The sequence below is a fragment of the Castor canadensis genome, chromosome 17 (assembly GCF_047511655.1).
Source record: "Castor canadensis chromosome 17, mCasCan1.hap1v2, whole genome shotgun sequence".
Lineage (NCBI taxonomy): Eukaryota > Metazoa > Chordata > Mammalia > Rodentia > Castoridae > Castor > Castor canadensis.
This window is the reverse complement of record NC_133402.1, coordinates 4,035,450-4,056,572: the sequence shown is the minus strand read 5'-3', so window position 1 is coordinate 4,056,572 and position 21,123 is coordinate 4,035,450. Positions and strand designations below refer to the sequence as shown.

Sequence of the window (21,123 nt, the reverse complement as noted above, 5' to 3'; positions counted from 1 at the left end):
CTCCAAAGTCAGCCTCCCAAGTTGCTGGGAGCTCCTGGTATTGCAGGTGCCACCATGCCTGGCTAGAGGGGCCCATCGGGTGGTGGCAAGAGGTCTCCCGGGAGCTGGGAGACCTGAAGGGACCCATGGACACCCTAGTGCAGCAGTGAGTCCCCACACTGCCCACCCAAGGGGCTCAGCACACAGTCCAGACTCAAGCTCCAGGAAACAGACTTTGTTACTGTCATCCAGCAGGACAAAGGCCAAGGGACTGGCGTTAAGGCTCCAGGGCAAAATTATCCACTCCCATGGACCTTTCCTGCAAAAGAGGTACAGAGGGGACCCTGGCGGCACCACCCCCAGATTCCTCCCGCCCCATCCCCATGCAGGGGGCTCCAGGCTGCCCGCCCACCACGGGACTCCCCCTCTATCTCACCTTCGGGGGGCTCACCTTCCGGGGCTTGGGGGAGGTGCAGCAGCAGCAGCAGCAGCAGTGGACAATGACCAGAAGCAGCAGGAATAGCACAGTGCCTGGGGACAGGATGGGTGTCCAGATACGGCCTCAGACCGAGCCCCGGGGCTGGCTGGTGGGGCGTGAGGACCAGCAGCCACACTCACCCACGAAGATGAGGAAGACCACGAAGGCGGCAGTGTCCCATTGGGACTGGAACAGGTGGCGGCTCTTCAGCCTCCCTAGCACTTCCTGGGCCGTGACCTCCAGTTCATACCCTAGCTCCTCCGTGGACAGACCCATCTTGGCAGGAGTCACCTCTACTCCTGTCCCCGGAAAGCTGCCTTTAGAACCCTGGCCTGACTCAGGCCTTCCCCAGGCCACAGTCCATCCCCTTCCCTGGGCCAGTCTCTGCCTTCTTGCCCCAGACCCTGCTTTCTGCCTTTCCTCTCCCAATCAATCATCCTCCTGGCCTCTACCCTGACCCTGGAGCCACCCTCCTCCCTCTCCCCTCTCCCCTCTCCCCAGTTCCCCACCTGCCTCCAGAGGCCTCCGCTCCCCCAGCCAGGCAAGTCCCAGGTCCTAGGGAGTCAGCCTGCTTCCTGCTTCCTGTTCCACAACACCTGGGGCCTTGGCAACCAGCCCCGCCCTTCCCAGGGCCAAGTGGGGCTGCCAGAGCCTGGGGAGAGTCCAGGGCCCAGCCTGCAGCAGGGGCCCAGGGAGAAGGGCCACCAACCTGCCTGCTTCTGAGTAACTGGAATTACAACGTGCTCCACTGTGTCCAGTTTGACCTTGGCATTTCTAACCCTTCTGAGCCGAGTCAGCTTTCATTCCTCTCTCTCATGACCCAAAGGAGCCAGACGCTGAGCTTAGCCTACAGAAGGGCTGGAAAGCAGCTGGACACAATTTCTTGTTCTTGTGGCTCTTATAGTTTAGAATGAAAATGAAAAAAACTAGCTAATGTTAAGAGTCTGAGCCTAACATTGGGGATGTCTTACCTGGTTTATTCCTTGTGTTGATCCTAAAATGATTATCGTTGCTATTCTTATTTTCCAGATGAGAAAACTAAGGCCTAACAACATTAGGCAACTTGCCCAAGTCACACACCTAAAGTATTCAGTTTCCCATTGTGACTGTGACACACAAGTTTAGTGGCTGCCAACAGCACCAATGTATTATCTTACAGTTCTGGAGATCTAACGTAGACTGACTGGGGAAAATCCACGCCTTGCCTTTTCCAGCTCTTAAGATCCCACCATCATGTGAGCTTGCGCACAATTCTTGACCCCTCTCTGCCTTGGTTTCCTCATCTGTAAAATGAGCATGTTACTGTGTCCAACTCCTCAGGTTTCTGTGAGGACTCAGAAAAGTACTGTTCAAGTTGGAGTCTTCTCGGCACAGTGGGATGCTGTCAGTTTTTCGTTGCTGTGATCAAACACCTGAGAAGGTCAATTTAAAGAAGGAAAAGTTAGCTGGCGCTGGTGGCTCACGCCTGTAATCCTAACTACTCAGGAGGCAGAGAGCAGGAGGATTGCGGTTCGAAGACAACCCAGGCAAATAGTTCGCGAGACCCTATCTTGAAAAAACCAACACAAAAAGTGCTGGTGAAGTGGCTCAAGGTGTAGGCCCTGAGTTCAAACCCCAATATCATCAGAAAAAAAAAAAAAAAAGGGCGCAAAGTTGTCTCATGGTTTCAGAGGTTCCGGTCCACGCTCACTTGGACCTGTTGTTTCTGAGCCTGTGATGAGGCAGAGCATCATGGCAGAATGGTGTGGCAGAGCAAAACTTTATCTCATGACAGCCTGGGAGCAGAGAGATGCAGCAAGGGTCAAGGGACAAGATGTCCCCTTTAAAAATACCAGTGACCAGCCCCTCCAGCCACAGCCCACCTTCCACAGTTCCTACCACCTCTCGATAGTCCATTCAGTTATGAAGTCATCATGGATTAACTCAATGACAAAGCCAGACCCCTGGTCATCCAATCGCTTCCCCAAAACCCCATCTCCAAGGATCACATTGGAGTTCAGGCCTTCAACACATGAGTTCTGGGCACACACCCCGTATCCAAGCCCTAAGAGAAGCTCCTGGAAGACACACACTGAGTGGCCGGCTGTGGTTACCTCCAACTTGCACCTGAGAGTCCCTTCGGCCTTTTTTTCTTTGTCCACAGTTAGGCTCAAGTGCAGCGGTCACCACTGCTCAGATCCTTCAACCCTGGCTCGCCCCATCTATAGGACCAGGAGCAGAGGACAGTGTGCTATCTGCAATCCCAACCCCAAAGTTTGCATGGGAGACATTGCACCACCATCATGCATCTCTATGGCACTTACCAAGACATTTCCGCCAAATTTTCAGAATTCTACATCACTGATACTGGGTGGAAGTCCTAGAAAAAGTGTTTTCTCTGCCTAAAGACTCATTTCCTCAGGGGAGATTGCCAAACATAATCTGCCTCTGTCCCAACTCAGCCCACAGGTCACTGGGACAATACTGCCATCTGCTAATAACATCCTATTTACTTTGCAGTGGAGGACGCCTTGCCGACTTCCTCGGGAGCCTGGGAGATCTCCCTGCTGAAAGTGGACAGTGTTCTAGGACAGGCTCTGTCTTGTCTTCCTGCCACCCTTTACCCTGGCACCTCGATTCTACCTTCTAAGCTTTTAAAGTTAAACTTCCCTTGTCCAAGGACAAGTAGAAGACAGTGGAAGAGCCCAGGAGGAAGACCAGTAAGAGGGAGGATGGAGGTTGGTCGGGGACTTGGGGCCCATTAGCTGAGCAGCTAGAGAAGGACTGGTGAGTCTGAAGGGCTGAGGAGGTGGTCAACCACAGCATTGTGTGTGCGTGTGGTTTTTTTTTGGTTTTTTTTTTGTGGTACTAGGGCTTGAACTCAGGGTCTACACCTTGAGCCACCCCACCAGTCCTTTTTTGGTGATGGGGTCTCACGAAATGTTTGCCCAGGCTGGCTTTGAGCCGTGATCCTCCTGATCTCTGCTTCCTGAGTAGTTAGGATTACAGGCATGAGCCACTGGCACAGGCTTGTTGTGTGCTTTTGTGAATAGTTACACAGAACACAGCCATGCCTGTCTACCTGCTATTGTTGTAGCAAGAGAGGGGAGGCCAGAAAAGAAACAGACAGGCTGCTGTTCTGACGTCGAGACGGGGAGGGGATGGCAAAGCAGAGAGATAAAACTTAAAGAATTGAACCATGAAGGTCACATAGCACTGGGGAAATGAAATAGCCAATGAAGTCACATGCAGCCAGATGTGGGTTGAGCTTTGCTTTTTGCTTGTCACCTGCTTGCCAGGGTACGTAAGGTGAGACCCCTTTGTTCGCGGGGCTCAGCCTTTGGACACGAGTCCACTGGTTCTGTGCTGGGACAATAAACATTGCTTCCTGCTAATCTGCCTCAACTAGCTAACTCCCGCAACATTGTCAGGAGTTGCTTTTGTGAGGCCAGGGAAGAACTGAGTAGTAGTGAGACAGGGAAATGGAGAGGACAAGGAAAGAAGAAATAAAAAACAAGCATAAATCAGGAACAAGTTAACACAACCTTTCCACATGTTGTTATGTTCATTCCTGCTCATAGAGTTCTGACCTCACAGAGACACGGAGAACGGTAAACAGCCCTATGAAGGCACAGACCTTGAAAACACGAGAGAGTCACCAACCACATTAAACAGGTTCCATGGAATAACCGTAAATAAGTACATCTCCTCAAGATTGTCCTCGTTTGAAGTCACAGAAAATATCCGATAAGACTAGGAGTAAAGTCAAAATAAGTAACTGAGTAGTTAATATATATGTAAATAAACACCAGAATCTCAACAATGTAGCCCAAACCACGTATATGCCACACACACCACAGACAGAGCACCATTCTCTCCTGCGCCCACACTCAACTTCCCAGTGTACCATTCTTACCAATAAATCTTAGATCTCACATCTGACTTATCCTCAGATTCTTTTATTATTGTGTCTGTGTGTGTGTGGTGCTCAGGATTGAACCCAGGGCCTCCAACATGGAAGGCAAGCACTCTATCATTGGAACCAAGTCCCCAGCCCTTTGGAGTTTTGTTGTTTTAGGTTTTGCTTATTTTTGCTTGTTTTGGGGGTACTGGGGTTTGAACTCAGGGCTTCATGGTTGTTATGTAGGTGCTCTACTACCTGAGTCCTTTTTTGCTTTAGTTGTTTTTCAGGTAGGGTCTTGTCTTTTTAGTGCAGGGCTGTCCTTGGCAGAGATCCTCCTACCTGTGCCTGTGGAGTAGCTGGGATGACAGGTGTGTACTACCATGCCTGGCTTATTGATTGAGATGGAGTCTTGCTAACTTCACAGAGGCTGTCCTAGAACTTGCCATCCTCCTGCCTCTGCCTCCCAAGTAGCTGGGATTACAGGGGCAAACCACCGTGCCTGGCATTTTCTGCAACAAGCTCAAGGACTGTCTTTTGACCTCAGTAAAGGTCCCTTCCCCTGTCTCAGGGACCTCAGAGGTGTGGCTTAAAGGTAGAGTGCTTGATTTGCAAGTTCAAAGCTTACTAGACAGACACTCTACCGCTTGGACTATACTGGACACAGTGACAGTAGTTGCAAAAGACACCAGAGGACAAGCAAAGCCTGAAATAGGGACTGTCTGGCCCTTAACAGAAAATGTCACTGAGGGTTTGCAAAGTCAGGTGCCAGGAAGTGGGTCAGAAAGAACCAAGCTCAATGAACTTGGTCAAAGAAGCCTTGAGTCAGGGAGACAACAGGGAGGAGGGAGGACTGTGATGAATTCCTAGGGCTGAGGATGAAGCTTATAGTAGAATGCTTGCTTAGCATTCACAAGGCCCTAGGTTCCACCTCCAGAACTGCAAAATGAAATATCTTTTGAGATGACCTTAATGTAATGACAAAGGTCAGAGGTTGGAAATCTTAACTTAAATCCCATCACAGCAACTATCGGGACCATGGTACCATTTTTATGTATACACTCTCCTGATTGACTGTTAACCCAATCAATCCCTTCTCATCCCACATTCTTATCCACAGGGATGTAGCCTGCACTGTCTTCTGACCTCAAGGTTTGTAAAAACGCACTTAGCTGTGATCCATGGGATGTTTTCCAACCACTGCTGCTGGTGTTATAGAAATTTGTCCCAGGACCTGGTCCTTGCTTTTTCTGGTTCGTAAACCCTTGTAATTCACAGATCTCTTGATCTCTAGAGTTTTGGTTTAAAAGCTATGGTGATAGAAAGTACATAGCCCATCGAAAGAGGGCAGAGTGGTCAGGTGCTGGTGGCTCACATCTGTAATCCTAGCTACTTGAGAGAGGCTGAAATCGGGAGGATCACAGCTGGAGGCCAGCCCAGGCAAATAGTTTTCGAGACCCCATCCCCAAAATAACTAGAGAATAATGGCCTGGAGGTGTGGCTCAAAGGTGGAGTGCTTGATTTGCAAGGTCAAAGCTTACTAGGCAAACACTCTACTTCTTGCGACAGCCTGCCAGCCTTTTATTTAAAAAAAAAGAAATTTTTTTTTTGTACAATACTAGACATTGAACCCAAAGCCTTGCACATGCTAGGCAAGTGCTCTACCACCGAAGCTACCCCCTCCTCCCAACTGTTTTTACTTTAGTTTGAGACAAAGTCTCACTAAATTGCCCAGGCTGGCCTGTGACTTGCAGTCATAGGTTTATCTTCCAGAGCTTCTGGACTTACAGGCATAAGCCACACACCCAGTTTATCAAGTTTAAAATACTTTGGAAATGACCCCATTCCTTTCTGTTTGTGTTGCGTTGGTGCTGGGGTTTGAATTCAGGTCCTTCAAACTCGCTAGGCAGGTGCTTTACCACTTGAGCCACTCCACCAGCTCTTTCCTGTGACAGGTTTTTTCAAGATACGGTCTCATGAACTATTGACCCGGGGCTGGCTTCGAACCAGAATCCTGCTGATCTCTGCCTCCTGAGTAGCTAGGATTACAGGTGTGAGCATCAGACACATTCTTGAGAACAAGAAGAGAGGCAGTAGGGGGTGAGCGGGAGGACTCAGAGCCAGAGTCCCTCCCTTCAGTCTCTGTGTGACCTTGAACGATGTGCCTGACCTCCCATCTGTAACCTGGGAGTAGAAGCCACGCTGCTTCATAGTGTGGGGATTACCAAACAAGTTACCAGTCTAGGATTTCCAGAACAAGACCAGGAGCAGGGTGAGGGGCTGGGAGATGTTTGGGAGATCAATCTCTTGGTTGTTCAGGGCCTCGATTTAAAAAACGCAATGGTGCTAACAACGGGTGGACCAAAGAAAACATGCGGACGCTCTGCTTTCCGCTGTGGGTCCTGGGCTCACTTTCCCTGGCAGAGCGGTTAAGGGATGTGAACTTGGACGTGGAAGCCCAGCTCTGGCATTCACCAGCTGGCGGCCTGGATGGAGGGAAGAGCCCTGGAGGCCTGGGCTCCTCTGTCTCTAGGTGGGGGACATTGTGCGATTAGACTAGAGTCCTTGAGGGCTTGAGTGGTTAAGGTCCAGAAGGTTGGCTTGTGTTCCCTGCCCTTGGCCTGCTTCTGAGTAGGAGGGGGCCACAGGAAGGAGGGGGAGCCAGGTTCTGTGGCTAACTGCCAGCCTCCCCTCCCCCTCACTGCACACCTGCACACCAAGCCCTGCCAGGGGCTCCCACCGGGACTCATCCACGAGGTGCCACGTGAGGCTGCTTCTCTCTGTATCCTCTCTGTCACTACTGGCTCCCTGACCAACCCCTACGGCTGTCTTCTCTGCCTATTGCAGCCTGGGTCTGCGTTTCTCTGTCTCTCTCTCTGCCTCCTTTCCTCTTTCTCGGTATCTCTCTCTCTTTCTGTCTCTGCCAACTCTGCTTGTGTGTCCCCTGGGGGACATAGGCCACTGCTCCAGAGCCCCTCTCCAAGTTCCCTGCTGGGACGAGAATGACTGGTCCACTTCCCCCACTCCCTGTGGCCTCCCAGGACTCCAATCCAGCCACAAGACATGTCTGAGCCAGCAGCCTGTGGACCTGGAGTCCTGTCTGTGCTGACTGGGGGAAGGGCAGAGCCCTCTCAGGATAGGGGTTCAGTCTCCCCAGCCTTAGCCTTGAACCATGGGGACTCAGGCAGACCAGGAGGCATAGATGTGAAGAGACTAGGGGAAGAGTATGGAGTGAGAGCTCAGAAACAGAAACTCTGGGTGGTTTCTCTGAGCCCCAGTGACACCAGCCTTCTCCCCACCCCACCCAGGAACAGGCATCATTGTACGTTTGGTCCCATGGACCCCCTGAGGCAATCCCCCTCCCCCTGCTCCTCACGGGCCTCCAGCCCCAGGACCCCACCCTTCGAGACACTTGGCTGCAGTACCCCTCCCTTAGAGATGCTCCGTCCTGTGGGCATCGAGGCCGTGCTGGACCAGCTGAAGATCAAAGCCATGAAGACAGGATTCGAGTTCAACATCATGGTGGTGGGTGAGTGAGGGCGGAGGGCCAGAGGAGGAAGGACCAGCAGATAAGACCCCATGGGCCTGGGCACGTCGCCTCCTGGCCTCAGTCTCCCCCTGTGCCAAGGGGACCATAGGAGTGCTAAAATTGAAAATCTGGGAACTGTTGAGTCATTACAACAAACATCACCCATAAAGTGATAACTCCCAACTCAAGAGGGCAGGAGTGACTCCCTGGCCTCGGGGACCACCTTTGATCTCCACTGGGAGCTGCTGATGCTGATAAGCTGGTGGAGTGGCTCAAGTGGTAGCGCACCTACCTGCCTAGTAAGTGTGAGGCTCTGAGTTCAAGCCCCAACACCGCAAAAAGAAAAAAGTTAGATAATGAACTGTTCCCATCAACAAAATGTGGTTTATTCATATGGTGGAATATTATTCAGTCACAAAAAAGAATGGAATACCAACACGCTACAACATGAAGTGAGCATTTTGCTAAGGGAAAGAAGACAAAACACCAAAGGCCATATACTGCGTGACTCTATTTATATGACACAAGCAGCAAATCCACAGGGATGAGACGCAGATGAGTGTGTGACCAGGCAGGGGCCAGGGAGTGACTGCTTCCCTGCTGCATGGATAGAAGGTTTCTTTTCTGTACTTTATTTTTTCTTGAAGGCAAACACTCACTATATAGCCCAGGCTGGCCTCAATTTTTTTTTTTTCCTCCCCTTGGTGAGACTAGGGTTTGAATTTAGGGTTTCACGCTTGCATAACAGGCACTCTACTGCTTGCCACACCTCCAGTCCCTTTTGCTCTGGTTATAATTTTTTTTTTTGCAGTACTGGGGCTTGAACTCAGGGCCTACACCTTGAGCCACTCCACCAGCCCTTTTTTGTGAAGGGTTTCTTTGAGATAGGGTCTCACAGAACTACTTGGCCAGGCTGGCTTTGAACTGCGATCCTCCTGATCTCTGCCTCCTGAGTCGCTAGGATTACAGGCGTGAGCTACCGACACCCAGCTGTTCTGGTTATTTTGCAGATGGAGTCTCAAGAACTATTTGCCAGGTCTGGCCTCAAACCTCAATCCTCCCGATCTCAGTTTCCAAAGTAGCTGGGATTACAGGTGTAAGCCACCATGCCTGTCTAAGGTCTCTTTCAGGGATAATGAAAATGTCCTGGAATGAGACACAGTTGGTCTTTACTCAGCCTTATGTGTGTCCTTAAAGCTACTTCATAATGATCACAGTTAATTTTATGATCTATAAATTTTAACTCAATTAGGAAAAGGGAGATCAAAATTGAGTGAGACATTTATGGTAGGATTTACATTATTCTTAGAAAATAGTTTGCTTGCCAAAAAGTCTCAATGAAGAGTTTGAGAGACTGCTGTCATCTGGTCACACCAGGGCAGAGCGGGCTGGGCAAGTCCACCATGGTGAACACGCTGTTCAAGTCTAAAGTGTGGAAATCCACCATCCCGAACCTGGAGGTGCCCACGCCGCAGACGCTGGAGCTGCACTCGGTGAGCCACGGTGAGTGAGCCTCCTGCACCCCCTCCTGCCCGGCTTGGGGCCACACTCTCCCCTTGCTCTCCCTCCACAGTCATCGAAGAGAAAGGCTTGAGAATGAAGCTGACGGTGACCGACACGCCTGGCTTTGGGGACCAGATCAACAATGACAAATGGTGGGTTCTGGGAAGGTGCTGAGCTAGGGCACGCCACTCCTGCCCCTGCCTCTCCGACCCCGTGAAGACACCCCAGGCCTGGAGAGGCCATTTGGCATCATTTGTGAGTCTCAGGTTCCTTGTCTGTTTAATGGGTGTACTCAACTCACCCGCCAAAGCTGAAGGGAGTTGAGTACATATGGGTCCAGCGTGCTGCCTGGCACACAGAAGGTGCTCAGTAAAGGTCATGGTATCACAGGAGTCAGAGCCCACACTCCAGGGATCCGAAGGCCACCTTCAGCCTTGGTGCCAGTGGCTCATGCCTCTATCCTAGCTACTTGGGATGCTGAGATCTGGAGGACGGAGGTTCAAGACAAGGCCAGGGAAATAGTTCACAAGACCCCATCCCCAAAAATAATCAGAGCAAAATGGACTGGAAATGTGACTCAAGCAGTAGAGTGCCTGCTTGCAAATGTGAAACCTTGAGTTCAAACCCCAGTCCCACAAAAAAAAAAAAAAAAGAAGGCCACCTTCTAGCTGTGAAATCTGGTCAGGGTGCATTTTGAGCCTTGGTTTCCTTCCTCATAACTTGGGGGGTGACGGCATCCACTTTGTTGAGTTAGCTGTCAGGATCAGCGGCTCAGTTTGTGGGACCCTAGTGTGAAGACAACGTGAGGCCCCTTGTTCAACAGAAATTATTACGAATTACAAAGGCCAAGTGTAGCTATGCATGTCTGTAATCCCGCACGCAGGAGGCTGTGGCAGGAGGATCTCAGATTCAAAGCCAGTATTGTGTATATATCCAAACCCCGACTCAAAACATTCAAAAAAGTTGAAAAAGAAAACAAAAATACAAGGCCACACCCAAAGAGCAATAAACCCAGTGAAGTTCCCTTCTAGGCTTGGTGTTGTGTGACAATACTGTCCACTCTGCTGTGAACCTGGCCTGCAGATGACCTTTCCTGAGCACATGCTATGCACCATGCTTTGCTGTAGGGATGGGGACAAAACACTGAACAAGACAGACAGATGTCAGGACATGGGGGTGAGGGCAGGGCATGAGCAAAGTCAACCAGTTATAGGCAGGGTGAACCCAGAATCCACCATCCAATCAGGTCGCACGTGCGCGTGCACGTGCGCGTGTCTGTGTGTGTGTGTGTGTGCGCATGTGTGTGTGGTACTGGGGTTTTGGGGTTTGAACTCAGGGCCTCACACTTGCCAGGGAGGCGCTCAATCATTTGAACCACTCCATCAGCCCTTTTTTTGCTTTAGTTATTTTTCAGATAGGGTCTCTTGCTTTTGTCCAGGTGGACGGCAGACCTCCATCCTCCTATTTAGGCCTCCCACCTAGCTGGGATCGCAGGTACACACCACCACCCCTGGCTTGTCTGTGGAGATGTAGGTCTCACCAATGTTTTGCCCAGGCTGGGTTCAAACCTCGACCCTGCCAATCTCCACCTTCAGAGTAGCTGAGATTACAGGCATCAGCCACTGCGTGCTGCCAATCAGGATATTCTTTGGGAGTGACAGGGATTGCTGTTAATAATTATACTGGGAGCTGGTGTGGTGGTAGCTGTCATCCCAGCTGCGGTGGGGAGCAGAGAAGAGTGGAAATAGAAGAATGTATCCTCTCAATCTCAGCTTCCCAAGTAGCCGGGATTACAGGCGTGAGCCACCGGCGCCTGGCTCAGACCTCTGTTTTCAAAAGGATCTCCTTGGGGCTGGGGACGTAGCTCAGTGACGGAGCACTTGCCAACAGGTTCAGAACCTTGGATTCCATTCCCACCCCTGACAAAATAAATATCCAGACAACTAACTAACTAACTGATAAAAGATAAACAAACAGGTCTGCCTGGCTGCTGTATTGACAGTAGCCAGAGGAGGTAGGACCCAGGAGAAGAAGCCGGCAAGAGTCGGTGGCGGCTTGGACGGAGTTGATGGCCGATTGTGTCACTCACTGCTTGCCCCTCCCTTACAAGCAGGGGCTTTGTCCCATTTTACAGACAAGAAAGCTGAGGCCTGGGACAACAATGGCAGGGGTCTCTCTGTGTGTCTCTGAGGTTGGGGAAAGGTAACAGGATGACCAAGTAGCCCTTACCAAATGGGGACCATGGCCACCCTAAGGGTAGACCCACCCAGAGGTCCAGTGGAGTGGCAGGGTTCTGGTTCCAGAGCACCGTCCTGAGGGAAGGGGTCTCGCCCCAGCTGGGACCCCGTCCTGGGCTACATCAACCGACAGTACGAGCAGTACCTACAAGAGGAGCTCCTCATCACCCGCCAGCGTCACATCCCCGACACCCGTGTGCACTGCTGCGTCTACTTCGTGCCGCCCACTGGGCACTGGTGAGGTGGCTGAGCAGCCAGGGGAGGCCACCTGGCGTCAGGGAGGGATGAAGAGGAGGATTCCCCACCTCACTCAGAAATCCACTGCCATGGCCACAATTGTCTGTCTGGGCAGCCTGCGACCCCTGGACATCGAGTTCCTGCAGCGGCTGTGCCGGACTGTGAACGTGGTGCCAGTGATCGCCAGGGCTGACAGCCTGACCATCGAGGAACGAGAGGCCTTCAAGAGCAGGGTGCTCTGGGTGCACAAAGCAGGGCGGGGGTCAATGTGGTGGAGGACGGAGTGGACAGAGCGGGCTGAGGTCACCCGTATGCTTGGTTCCTAGATCCAGCAAAACCTGAAAACTCACTGCATTGATGTGTATCCACAGAAGTGCTTTGACGAGGACATCAATGACAGAATCCTCAACAGCAAGATCCGGGTAAGTGGCCACGGGGGTGGGCCTGGGGCAACTAAGACTGGGTGATTTTCTTCCCACTCATCCTTTCCGTCCAAACACTCATCTCTCGCTACAACTCAGAGACATGAATATATTTCTAACAGCTACAAACCTCCTTCCATCCACAAAGTCAAGGTGAGAGAGAAATAAAACACGTCGTGTCAGACAATGCACAGAACGGGAGGAAACGCGTGCAAATCACTTCTCTAACGAGGAGCTTAAAGTCCTCAATATATAAGGAGCTCTGCAAGTCAACAGTAAAAGATAGCCCAATTTAAATACAGGAAAGGCTGGGGTGCACCTCAGCGGTATGACACTTGCCTGGCACGCACGAGGCCCTGGGTTCTATTCTCCAGCACCTCAAAAGAAAAAAAATGGGTAAAGGATTTCAGTGGGTATTTCCCCAAAACAGACAGACAGATGTCTAGCATCCTCAGTCTTGGGAAAATGCAAATCGAAACCACAGTGAGAAACTACTTCATACCAATTAGGGTGGGTGCTTTAGTCAGGTTTCTGTTACTATAACAGAATACCAGAGACTACATAGTTTATAGAGAAAGAGGTTTATTTAGATCACAGTTCTGGAGGCTGGATGTCCAAGACAGGGCGGCCACGTCTGTTTGGCTTCTAGTGAGGGCCTCATGCTGCTTCATGCATGGTGAAAAAGCAGACTGACAAGTGGGTTTGTGCAAAGAGACCTGACATGGCGAGGAAACCGCTTCGCTCACTTCAGAACAACCTGCTCTCGTAACTCTCCCAGTCCCAAAAGAGCGAGAACACACCCACTCCCAGAAGGCTTTCATCTATGAATGTAGGCTCCACCTCCCCGGTCCAAACACCTCCCAACACTGCAGCACTCACAACCAAACTTTGACCTGAGTTTAGGAAAAGACATCCAGATTCAAACCACAGTAGAGCATGTGGGGCACTAGAAACCTCCCACACTGCTGGCGGGACGGGGAAGTGGTGGAGCTGCTTAGAAGAACAGCCCTGCAGCTCCTGCACAGCAACTGTACTCCTAAGTAGAAGACGTATATTCAGTATATGAAGCCAGGCATGGTGGTGCACCCCTATAATCCCAGCACTCGGGAGGCAGAGACAGGAAGACCATGAGTTCCAGGCCAGCTTGGGCTACATAGCGAGACCTTGTCTCAACAAAGCAAACCAAAACGTGTACATGAGTGTTCACAGCAGTATTATTCATAGTAGCTAAAAAGTAGAAACAACCCATCAACAGGTAAGTGCGGAAACAAATTGATTCGTCCGCACCCTGGAATACTGTCTGACCCTGAAAAGGGAATGGAGCGCTGGCACACACCACAATATGGGTGGACCTTGAAAATATCCGACCTAGTGAGATGAGCCAGACGCAAAAGGCCACACAGTGTGCAGGCAGCTCCATTTATGTGACATGCTCAGAACAAGCAAATTCCCAGAGAGACAGAAAGAAATTAGTGGGGGTGCCCGACTTTGGGGAAAAAGGAGAATGGGGTGAAATGGGGTGACTGCTAAAGGGCTTGGAGCTGCTTGGGGGGCAAAAGCATTTTGGACTTAGGTTGCAGAACCTTGTGAATATGTTAAGAACCACTTAACTATATAAGGGTGGATGTTTGGTATGAATTCTGCCTCAGTGAAAAGGAAAGGAGGAAGCAGGGTAGGAGAGACCTTGCAAGGCAGTCCCAGGATTTGTCACCCACAGAACCCAGGGCTCACTCCTTACCCCACGACTCTGCTAACCACACAGTACTTTCTTTGGCTTAGTACTGCTTCCTTCACAGATGGATTTCAGCCCACACAGCCCCACGGCCAGCTGCCTTTGTGCAGTGCCCATATCACACATCCACGCATGGAGGCCCTGGTTCCCTTCTAGTTTCTCTCTACCCTCCCTTCTGCCCCCTCCCCGACTGGAGCCATGAACACGATTTCCTGTGTGCAATTCCAGGAGCTGTGGCCTCCACCAGTCTCTTTTCTGTCCTGAATCAGGCTGGCCACATGGACAGCCTGGGCCCAGCTGGAGCGGAGGAATTGCAAAGAGAATTGTCCTCAAATGAAAGTCTCAGTAAGTCACTCAGACACACACTGAGCGTTTCTTACGAGATGACCCAGGAGTGTGCGACACAACTATCACTAGCATCAGTATTCCTCATCAAAAATGAACTCTCAGAAATAAAAACAAGCCCACGGAACAGCGCTCTGCAGTTTACAAGTTTGAATTTCTTGCTTCTGGCCCTAAGTAAGAAAACAAAGTTTTCTAAATATTTTAGACTCTGTGGGCCACACGATCTCTGGTGCAATTACTCAAGCCTGCCATTGTGGTTCGAAAGCAGCCACAGAGGAGAGAAGACGAATGGGCTTAAGTCTGTGCCAATAAAACTTTATGGTTACCTAGCATGTGGGAGCCATGGGTGCGACCTCCGGCACCACAACAAACAAACAAACTTTATGGGGCTGGGGTGTGGCCCAGTGGTGGAGCGCGTACAGATATATATATTTTATTTCTCGGTGCTATGGATTGAACCCAGAGCATTCCACACGCTAAATACTAAGGTACACGCACAGCCTCGAGATTATACTATTGGCCAGGTGCCAGAGTCTCAAACCTAGCTACTAGGAGGCAGCAGTTAGGAGGATCAAGGTTCAAGGCCGGCCTGAGCAAATAGTTCTCAAGATCCCCATCTCAACCAATAAAAGCTAGGTGTGGTGGTGTGTGCCTGTCATCCCAGCTACGGTGAAATGTGAATAGGAAGATTTCAGTCCAGGCATAAAAGAGAGAACCTATTACCAGAGCAAAAAGGGCAGGTTTAGAGCACAACCTGCCTCACAAACACCAGGCCCCCGAGTTCAAATCCCAGTACTGCAGAAAAATTGTATGATTAATGTCGGTATTACCAAGCACACAGTTTCCAGGGTGACTCTGCTAGCCCTGAGCTCTGTGAAGCACTGCCCAAACATTCACAAAGCCCTGTGTGGGCACTGTTGGTGAGCCCATTTAACAGGTGAGGCAGGAGAGGCAGGGGACCACTTGTGTCTTTGGTAGAACTTGTGTGCGTCCTCCTGCCTGGGCAGGGCCCACATTGCCACCCACCCACCTTCCCTCTCCTAGGAGCAGATCCCTTTTGCGGTGGTCGGGGCAGACCAAGAGCACCTGGTGAACGGGAGGTGTGTCCTGGGCCGGAAGACCAAGTGGGGCATCATCGAAGGTCAGTGTGGTGACAGCGGGAGGACGCTGGGGCAGAAACCAGGGCAGGCCTTATACCTGTGGCATCCTTGGCCCCTCACCAGGCCCGGGGTGATGAAGCCCACAGACAGGGAGCACTTGGTTCCCTGTCTTTCCAGGGGAGAGATCTGTCACCTCATCCTAAAATGGACCTCATGGGAACATCAACCACACAGGACATCTGGAGGGGGCAGGGCCACCACTTTGCACAGTGCCCAGCACCCAGAAAGGTGCCCACAGGGTTCAATGAAATTGATGGTATTCCTACTGTGTGCTGGACCCTACTATGTGCACTTCCCAAGAGGGGATATGATGAAGACAGCACTGAGGAGGACCCTGTCCCCATAGAGCTGATGAGACAATAACAGAGGGAAAACACTGAAGGAAATGGTTGGGTGGAGGCAGATTGGAGGCTAGTCTGAGGGAAGACCATGCGGAGGGCTGGGCTGGAAAGTGAGCAAGAAGGAATGGCCAGGGCCTGGCCCCCCATTTATTATTGTCATTATTAGAAATATATGTGTATTATCTGTGGTGTAATATATACATACTATAATAACGATGGGCCGTTCATTAGTTCAACAACCATTTGTAGGAGCCAACAATGAACGAATGAATCCAAGAAAGGGAGGCAGAATGTGGGGAGAGGGAAATGGGACACCCAGCATACAGCAGGCACTTACTGAGTGCTCGCTGAGGGCGGGACAGCCATGCAAAGCCATGCTGGGCCCCATGTCTTGCAGTGGAGAACATAGCGCACTGTGAGTTTCTTCTCCTGAGAGACCTGCTCATCCGGTGAGGCCTAGGGGGTCCTGCAGTGGGGTGGCTGGGAAGGGGGCTCTGGGAACGCCATGGCCTGGGGCTGACTTGCTCTCCATTGGCCAGCTCCCACCTCCAGGACCTAAAGGACATCACCCATAACGTCCACTATGAGAACTACCGGGTCATCAGACTCAACGAGAGTCACCTGCTGCCCCGTGGGCCGGGCTGGGTGAACTTGGCTCCGGCCTCCCCCGGACAGCTGACCAGCTCTGGGTACTTGAAGGCTCGCAGGCGGGCCCAGAAGGATACCAAAGATGATGAGTGCTGAGCAGCGGGGCTCCTGGTCCTGCTTGGCTCCCTGAGTCTCAGCAGCCTGTCACCAACATGTATCTGTGAACCAGAGCATCTATTAAAGATGGAGGTGGCTTTGTATGCAAAGTTGTGTTTTGACAACAAAAGGTATTTTGTAAATGACATCTCTGAGCTAGCCTCAAATAAAAGTATAGTTCTTCAGGGGGTCACTGTGCAGCCCAGGTTGGCCATGAACTGGAGATCATTCTGCTTCAGCCTGCCAAGTGCTGACATTACAGGTATGCACACCACACTGGGTTTTTTTGTTTTGTTTTGTTGATATTGTTGGGTTTTTAGGGGTATTTTTAGTAATACTGTGAAAACAGAGACCAAGTTCTTCTGGAAGTCCTCCATGGGGTCCCCAAGACAGAGTCAAGTTACAAATTGGACTCTCCCAGCTGTCCTGACCTCCCACTACTCCTCGCCCAGGGTACGCCATGAACACTCAAAAACTTGATATCCTTGCTAGCTGATCTTCAGGTGTCTTCCCTGAACTCTGAGTCACCCTAGCAGAACTTTAGGGAGCAAATACCTCCAAACATGGCATCTGGCCAGGTGGATGTGAAAACCCCAGTAGGCCAGTCCCTGTCCTTCCTGTACCTGTCTCTCCACCTACGGAATGGGGACATCAGTGCTGCTCATCACTCAGACGAAGCAGTTATTCCTACAATGTGCCTGCCACACCTGGGGAAATGGCACAAAGACAGAGGTGACGTAAGCAAGATTGAGTGTGGGTCCAGGGCTGAGGACTGGAGGCAGTGTGTGTGAGCTGCACTCCCAGGAACTCTCCAGAATCCTGGAACATAGATGGGCCTGCCAGATGTGGTGGTGCATGCCTGTAATCCCAGCACTCAGGAGGATGAGGCAGGAGAATCCTGAGTTTGAGAGCAGCCTGGGTTACATAACAAGACCTTAACTCAAAAGAAAGAAAAAGAAAAGAAAGATAGGTGGCGTTCACAACATGGTGGGGGCTGAAACTAAGTCAGGTGGTAACAAAAAGAAGAGTGACTTCTAGAGTAGGATACCCCACGTCCCGTAAGGAGTGAGGGCTCGGCGAGCACTCAGTGGTAATGGTGACAACAGTATTTACCCCAGCTCCAAGTCACCCACTCCGTGGAGCCCTCTTGACCTTTGCAGACAAGACACGCTCACTGCCCCCTCTGTATGTGTGCCGCTCAGGACACGCGCCACTCATAACCGGGTGTGTTTCAACATAGAGGATGAGACACTGTCCCACGCTCCTAAGTTTAGGATTAGCCTTAGGGAACATAACGTCTGCACTGTTTCCAAAGGTCACACCCTTTGGCTCAGAAGTTGCACTTCTAGGAATGAGTATTACAGGTGGCCCTGTGTGTCTCCACCTCAGCACCTGACATTTGAGGCTGGGTCATTCATTGTAAGGGGACACCCTGCATACTGTAGGATGATAAGCATTACTGTCCTCCACCCGTGGGAATGCCAGTAGCAAGTTCCCCATTGTGTCAGCACTGCCACATGTCCCCTGGTGGGGCAGTCTCTCAAGATGAGAACCAGGTGGTAAAGGATGGGAAAAATCCACTGTACCATGTGTGCCAGCTCCGCCCCGCCCCCCTGCCAAATCCCTTGCCACGTAAGATAAAAGCGTATTTCCAGGTTCCAGAGTTAGGGGCTGGGTATCTGTGGGGACAATTCTTCAGTCTACCACATCGTGGAATATAACATGGACCTTACAAAGGAGGGGACAGCTCTACAACCATGCAGGACTCATCCTACAGGGTCACCCGTGCACACTGCTAAAGAGGCTGTCAGGCAGGATTGTGCAGGGTGAGTGGCAGGGGAACAAAAACAAGTTAAAATCCAGGGCATGGAGAAAAGGTCCAAAGTGAACGAAGAATAAGCAGTATACTGACAGATAACTTGAAGTTTGGCTATCCTTTTTTTTGGGGGGGGGGATGGGGGAGGCAGTATAGGGCATTGAACTCGATGTCTTGTGTTTGATAGGCAGGTGCTCTACCACTTGAGCCACACACCAGCCCTCGAGCCATTCTTTTAAACTTGTATTGATTTGCTGTGAATAAGCACATTTGGAGCAAATACCTCACAAAAAACATCTGACCAGATTCATCCTTGGACTAAAAGTGGACGTTGTTAAAGGAGAATAAATATCCCCTAACAATGGGCTTTTCTGTCCTAAATAAACAGTTTCCAAAAGAAAGAACTTGGCAATTTCATTACATAGGATATAATTAGAGGGCTGTTAAACTGAAAAATTAAACACTGTAAACACGGAGAACACTCATTTCTTTCTTTCTTCACACTCCTACTTCCCCAGTTAAATAGAATATATGATAGAGATAGGTTACTCTGACCTGGCCAGAGTTGAGTGTTGTTGTTGTGGAAATCTCAAGCTGAGATAGGGGACACTGAGGCGAGTAGCAGGGAGCAATGTTTTATTGTGCTGGCACAGACCCAGCGGACTTGTGTCCAAAGGCTGAGCCCCGAGAACAAAGGGGTCTCACCTAGCAAGCAGGTGACAGAAGCAAAAAGCAAGATCTAATCCATATATGGTTATATTCAATTCTATAGGCTACTTTACCCCAGTGTTATGCAACTTTCCCCCTCCCAAGTGTTATGTGACCCTCTCCACATTCAGATTCCTCAGGTTTTATCTCCCTGGTCTTCCATCCCTACCTCCCTGCTACTTTATCAGGACTCAGGCCTCGTCTGTTTTCTTCTGATCCTCCTCCCTGCTATAATGTTCCAAAACTTAAAGATGCCTGGCATTTACTCAAAAGAGTGCCCATAAAAGTTGTAAGAAACAGGCATCCATGTCATAAAGACCCTTGAATTCCTAAGGCCATCTCAGACTGTCTCCACGCTCGGGTGATAACGTCAGCATTTTACAGCAGCAACATTTTACACCAGGTGCCCAACATAAACAGGACGCTGTTTATGTTTATTACCCCCACCCCGACGGACATGACCACTATTGACCAGGGTCGCTTCTCTTGCGTCCACATACCAGCCTATTGGGATGGCTTTGTTTTTCCTTGCTTTGCTAAGTAAAACTTCTCTAAACTTAGCCACGTGCCAGTGGATCATGCCTGTAATCCTACCGACTTGGGAGGCTGAGGTCTGGAGGACTGAGGTTCCAGCCCCTCGCAGACCTGCCTCTAGGGGAGACTCACGTATCCCAGGAGCTCCCAGGAGCTGGCGGCTGACGAGCGCCGCGGAGCACTCTGGGAAATGTAGTCCAGCTTCTCCTGGATCAAAGCGCGCAACTTCCTCTCCCAGTGAGCACTGGTGTAAGGAGACGTCCATCCTTAAGGGCATAGATGAATTGTTCCAAATAAAGGGAGCCCGGGTACTTAGGCCGGGAGGGAAGCAAACTTCCCCAACCCCCAGTGAATAATTCCGTGTAAGGAAACAGATGCAGCCATGCACGGCTCTCCAGGCACAAATTGAGACAACATAGGAAAAAACGCAGTCCTGGCGATTGTCCCTTAAGATTTTATGAGCGCCATTTACTGTGCTAAGGGTCCTACTAAATGTGTAAAAATTTAAGAAGGAGGTGTTGGGTCTCAGCAGCATGAGATCAAAGGGCTTAGTTCAGGGAGCGGCTTGCTGTTGCAATTCCCCAGGCCTGTGCTGCTGTTCCCCTAGCCGGCCCCAGAAAGCAGCACCAGGGCGAAACCAGGGTGTTGCCACCATAGGCTGCCGACCGCAGATGGGGGAAGAACCTCCACCCTCCTCCTCACAGAAGATGAAAGAGCCCCTCTGCTGTTACTGCAGGCAGACTTGTCTAGCCATAATAAATCTACCTGCATGTGCCCTCTGTGCCTCCTGAGCTTGTTCCTAAGCCCAGCGAAGATAAGAACCCCTGGAGCAGAACCCCCCCCCCAACAGAGGGATTAAAAAAACCCAATATATGGCCAAACCTAACGTTATGATGCCCAGAAGATTTATGATGCCCTTAAAAGACTCCGATTGCAGCTTTGGCATTTTGAGGCATTTGGTAAATGCGCCATTTGTGTTACTTTTAAACTTTTTGAGTTTCTGCAGTTTGTCTAACAGGTAAATTTGGATTCTGTTTTGGTCTTTAACAGGGAAGGGATGATACCTGTTAAAACAGAAAGTTTAAAGACATCTTTTGTGATTTGCTGAAAGCAAATCAAGACAAGCCCTGAGCTTGTCTTGATGCTGCCCTAAGGAAAATTCCAACTTAGGCGTGGTTTAAAAGGCTTTTCTGTGCGTGCACTCCAGTTGTTTTTATGTCTTTTGTGTATGTCTGTCTTGTGTTTGTGATTGATTTAAAGGCTACAACAGCAGTCCTGGTAAGATTGTCTTTTGCTTCAGCCACCAAGATAATCCTCTAACAAAGTGACTTCTGAAACAGCATTGGGCACAACTTAGTTTGCTTCTAGAATTCCAGCTCATTTATGTGTGCTTAAAACGAGATTATTTTTTTGACATGCCTAATTTACAAAACTTGTTCATGTATGTGTGTGTGTGTGTGTGTGTGTGTGTGTGTAAA

At 50.4% G+C, this 21,123-nt stretch overlaps 2 protein-coding genes across 4 annotated transcripts; one reads left to right on the top strand and one right to left on the bottom strand.

Annotated features, from left to right (window-relative positions):
* Positions 1-199: 199 nt before the first annotated feature.
* On the bottom strand, positions 200-1,194 carry Smim22 (small integral membrane protein 22). 3 transcript variants are annotated; one of them, XM_020156945.2, is made up of 4 exons: positions 971-1,194; positions 598-756; positions 416-510; positions 200-298 (listed from the first exon to the last, which is right to left on the bottom strand). In XM_020156945.2, exons 2-4 carry the CDS (start codon positions 731-733, stop codon positions 257-259), a joined length of 273 nt encoding a protein of 90 aa, XP_020012534.1. In that variant the 5' UTR covers positions 734-756; positions 971-1,194; the 3' UTR covers positions 200-256. The 3 variants fall into 3 exon arrangements, with proteins under 3 accessions (XP_020012534.1, XP_020012537.1, XP_020012533.1); XM_020156948.2 differs by having other exon boundaries at positions 431-510; positions 967-1,193; XM_020156944.2 differs by having other exon boundaries at positions 967-1,192.
* Positions 1,195-7,652: 6,458 nt separating this feature from the next.
* On the top strand, positions 7,653-16,587 carry Septin12 (septin 12). The gene is made up of 9 exons (XM_020156940.1): positions 7,653-7,866; positions 9,244-9,369; positions 9,440-9,521; positions 11,706-11,843; positions 11,959-12,076; positions 12,170-12,265; positions 15,387-15,483; positions 16,241-16,292; positions 16,383-16,587. Exons 1-9 carry the CDS (start codon positions 7,674-7,676, stop codon positions 16,585-16,587), a joined length of 1,107 nt encoding a protein of 368 aa, XP_020012529.1. The 5' UTR covers positions 7,653-7,673.
* The last annotated feature ends 4,536 nt before the right edge of the window (positions 16,588-21,123 follow it).

Excerpts from the sequence above, each read along its gene's own strand:
- Septin12 (XM_020156940.1), top strand. The coding sequence starts at position 7,674 with ATGGACCCCCTGAGGCAATCCCCCTCCCCCTGCTCCTCACGGGCCTCC. Across the intron at positions 7,867-9,243 it reads GTTCAACATCATGGTGGTGG|GGCAGAGCGGGCTGGGCAAG; the intron begins GTGAGTGAGGGC and ends TGGTCACACCAG. Across the intron at positions 11,844-11,958 it reads GTGCCGCCCACTGGGCACTG|CCTGCGACCCCTGGACATCG; the intron begins GTGAGGTGGCTG and ends CTGTCTGGGCAG.
- Smim22 (XM_020156945.2), bottom strand. The coding sequence starts at position 733 with ATGGGTCTGTCCACGGAGGAGCTAGGGTATGAACTGGAGGTCACGGCC. Across the intron at positions 511-597 it reads GGTCTTCCTCATCTTCGTGG|GCACTGTGCTATTCCTGCTG; the intron begins GTGAGTGTGGCT and ends TCCTGTCCCCAG. Across the intron at positions 299-415 it reads GGAAGGTGAGCCCCCCGAAG|GAAAGGTCCATGGGAGTGGA; the intron begins GTGAGATAGAGG and ends CCTCTTTTGCAG.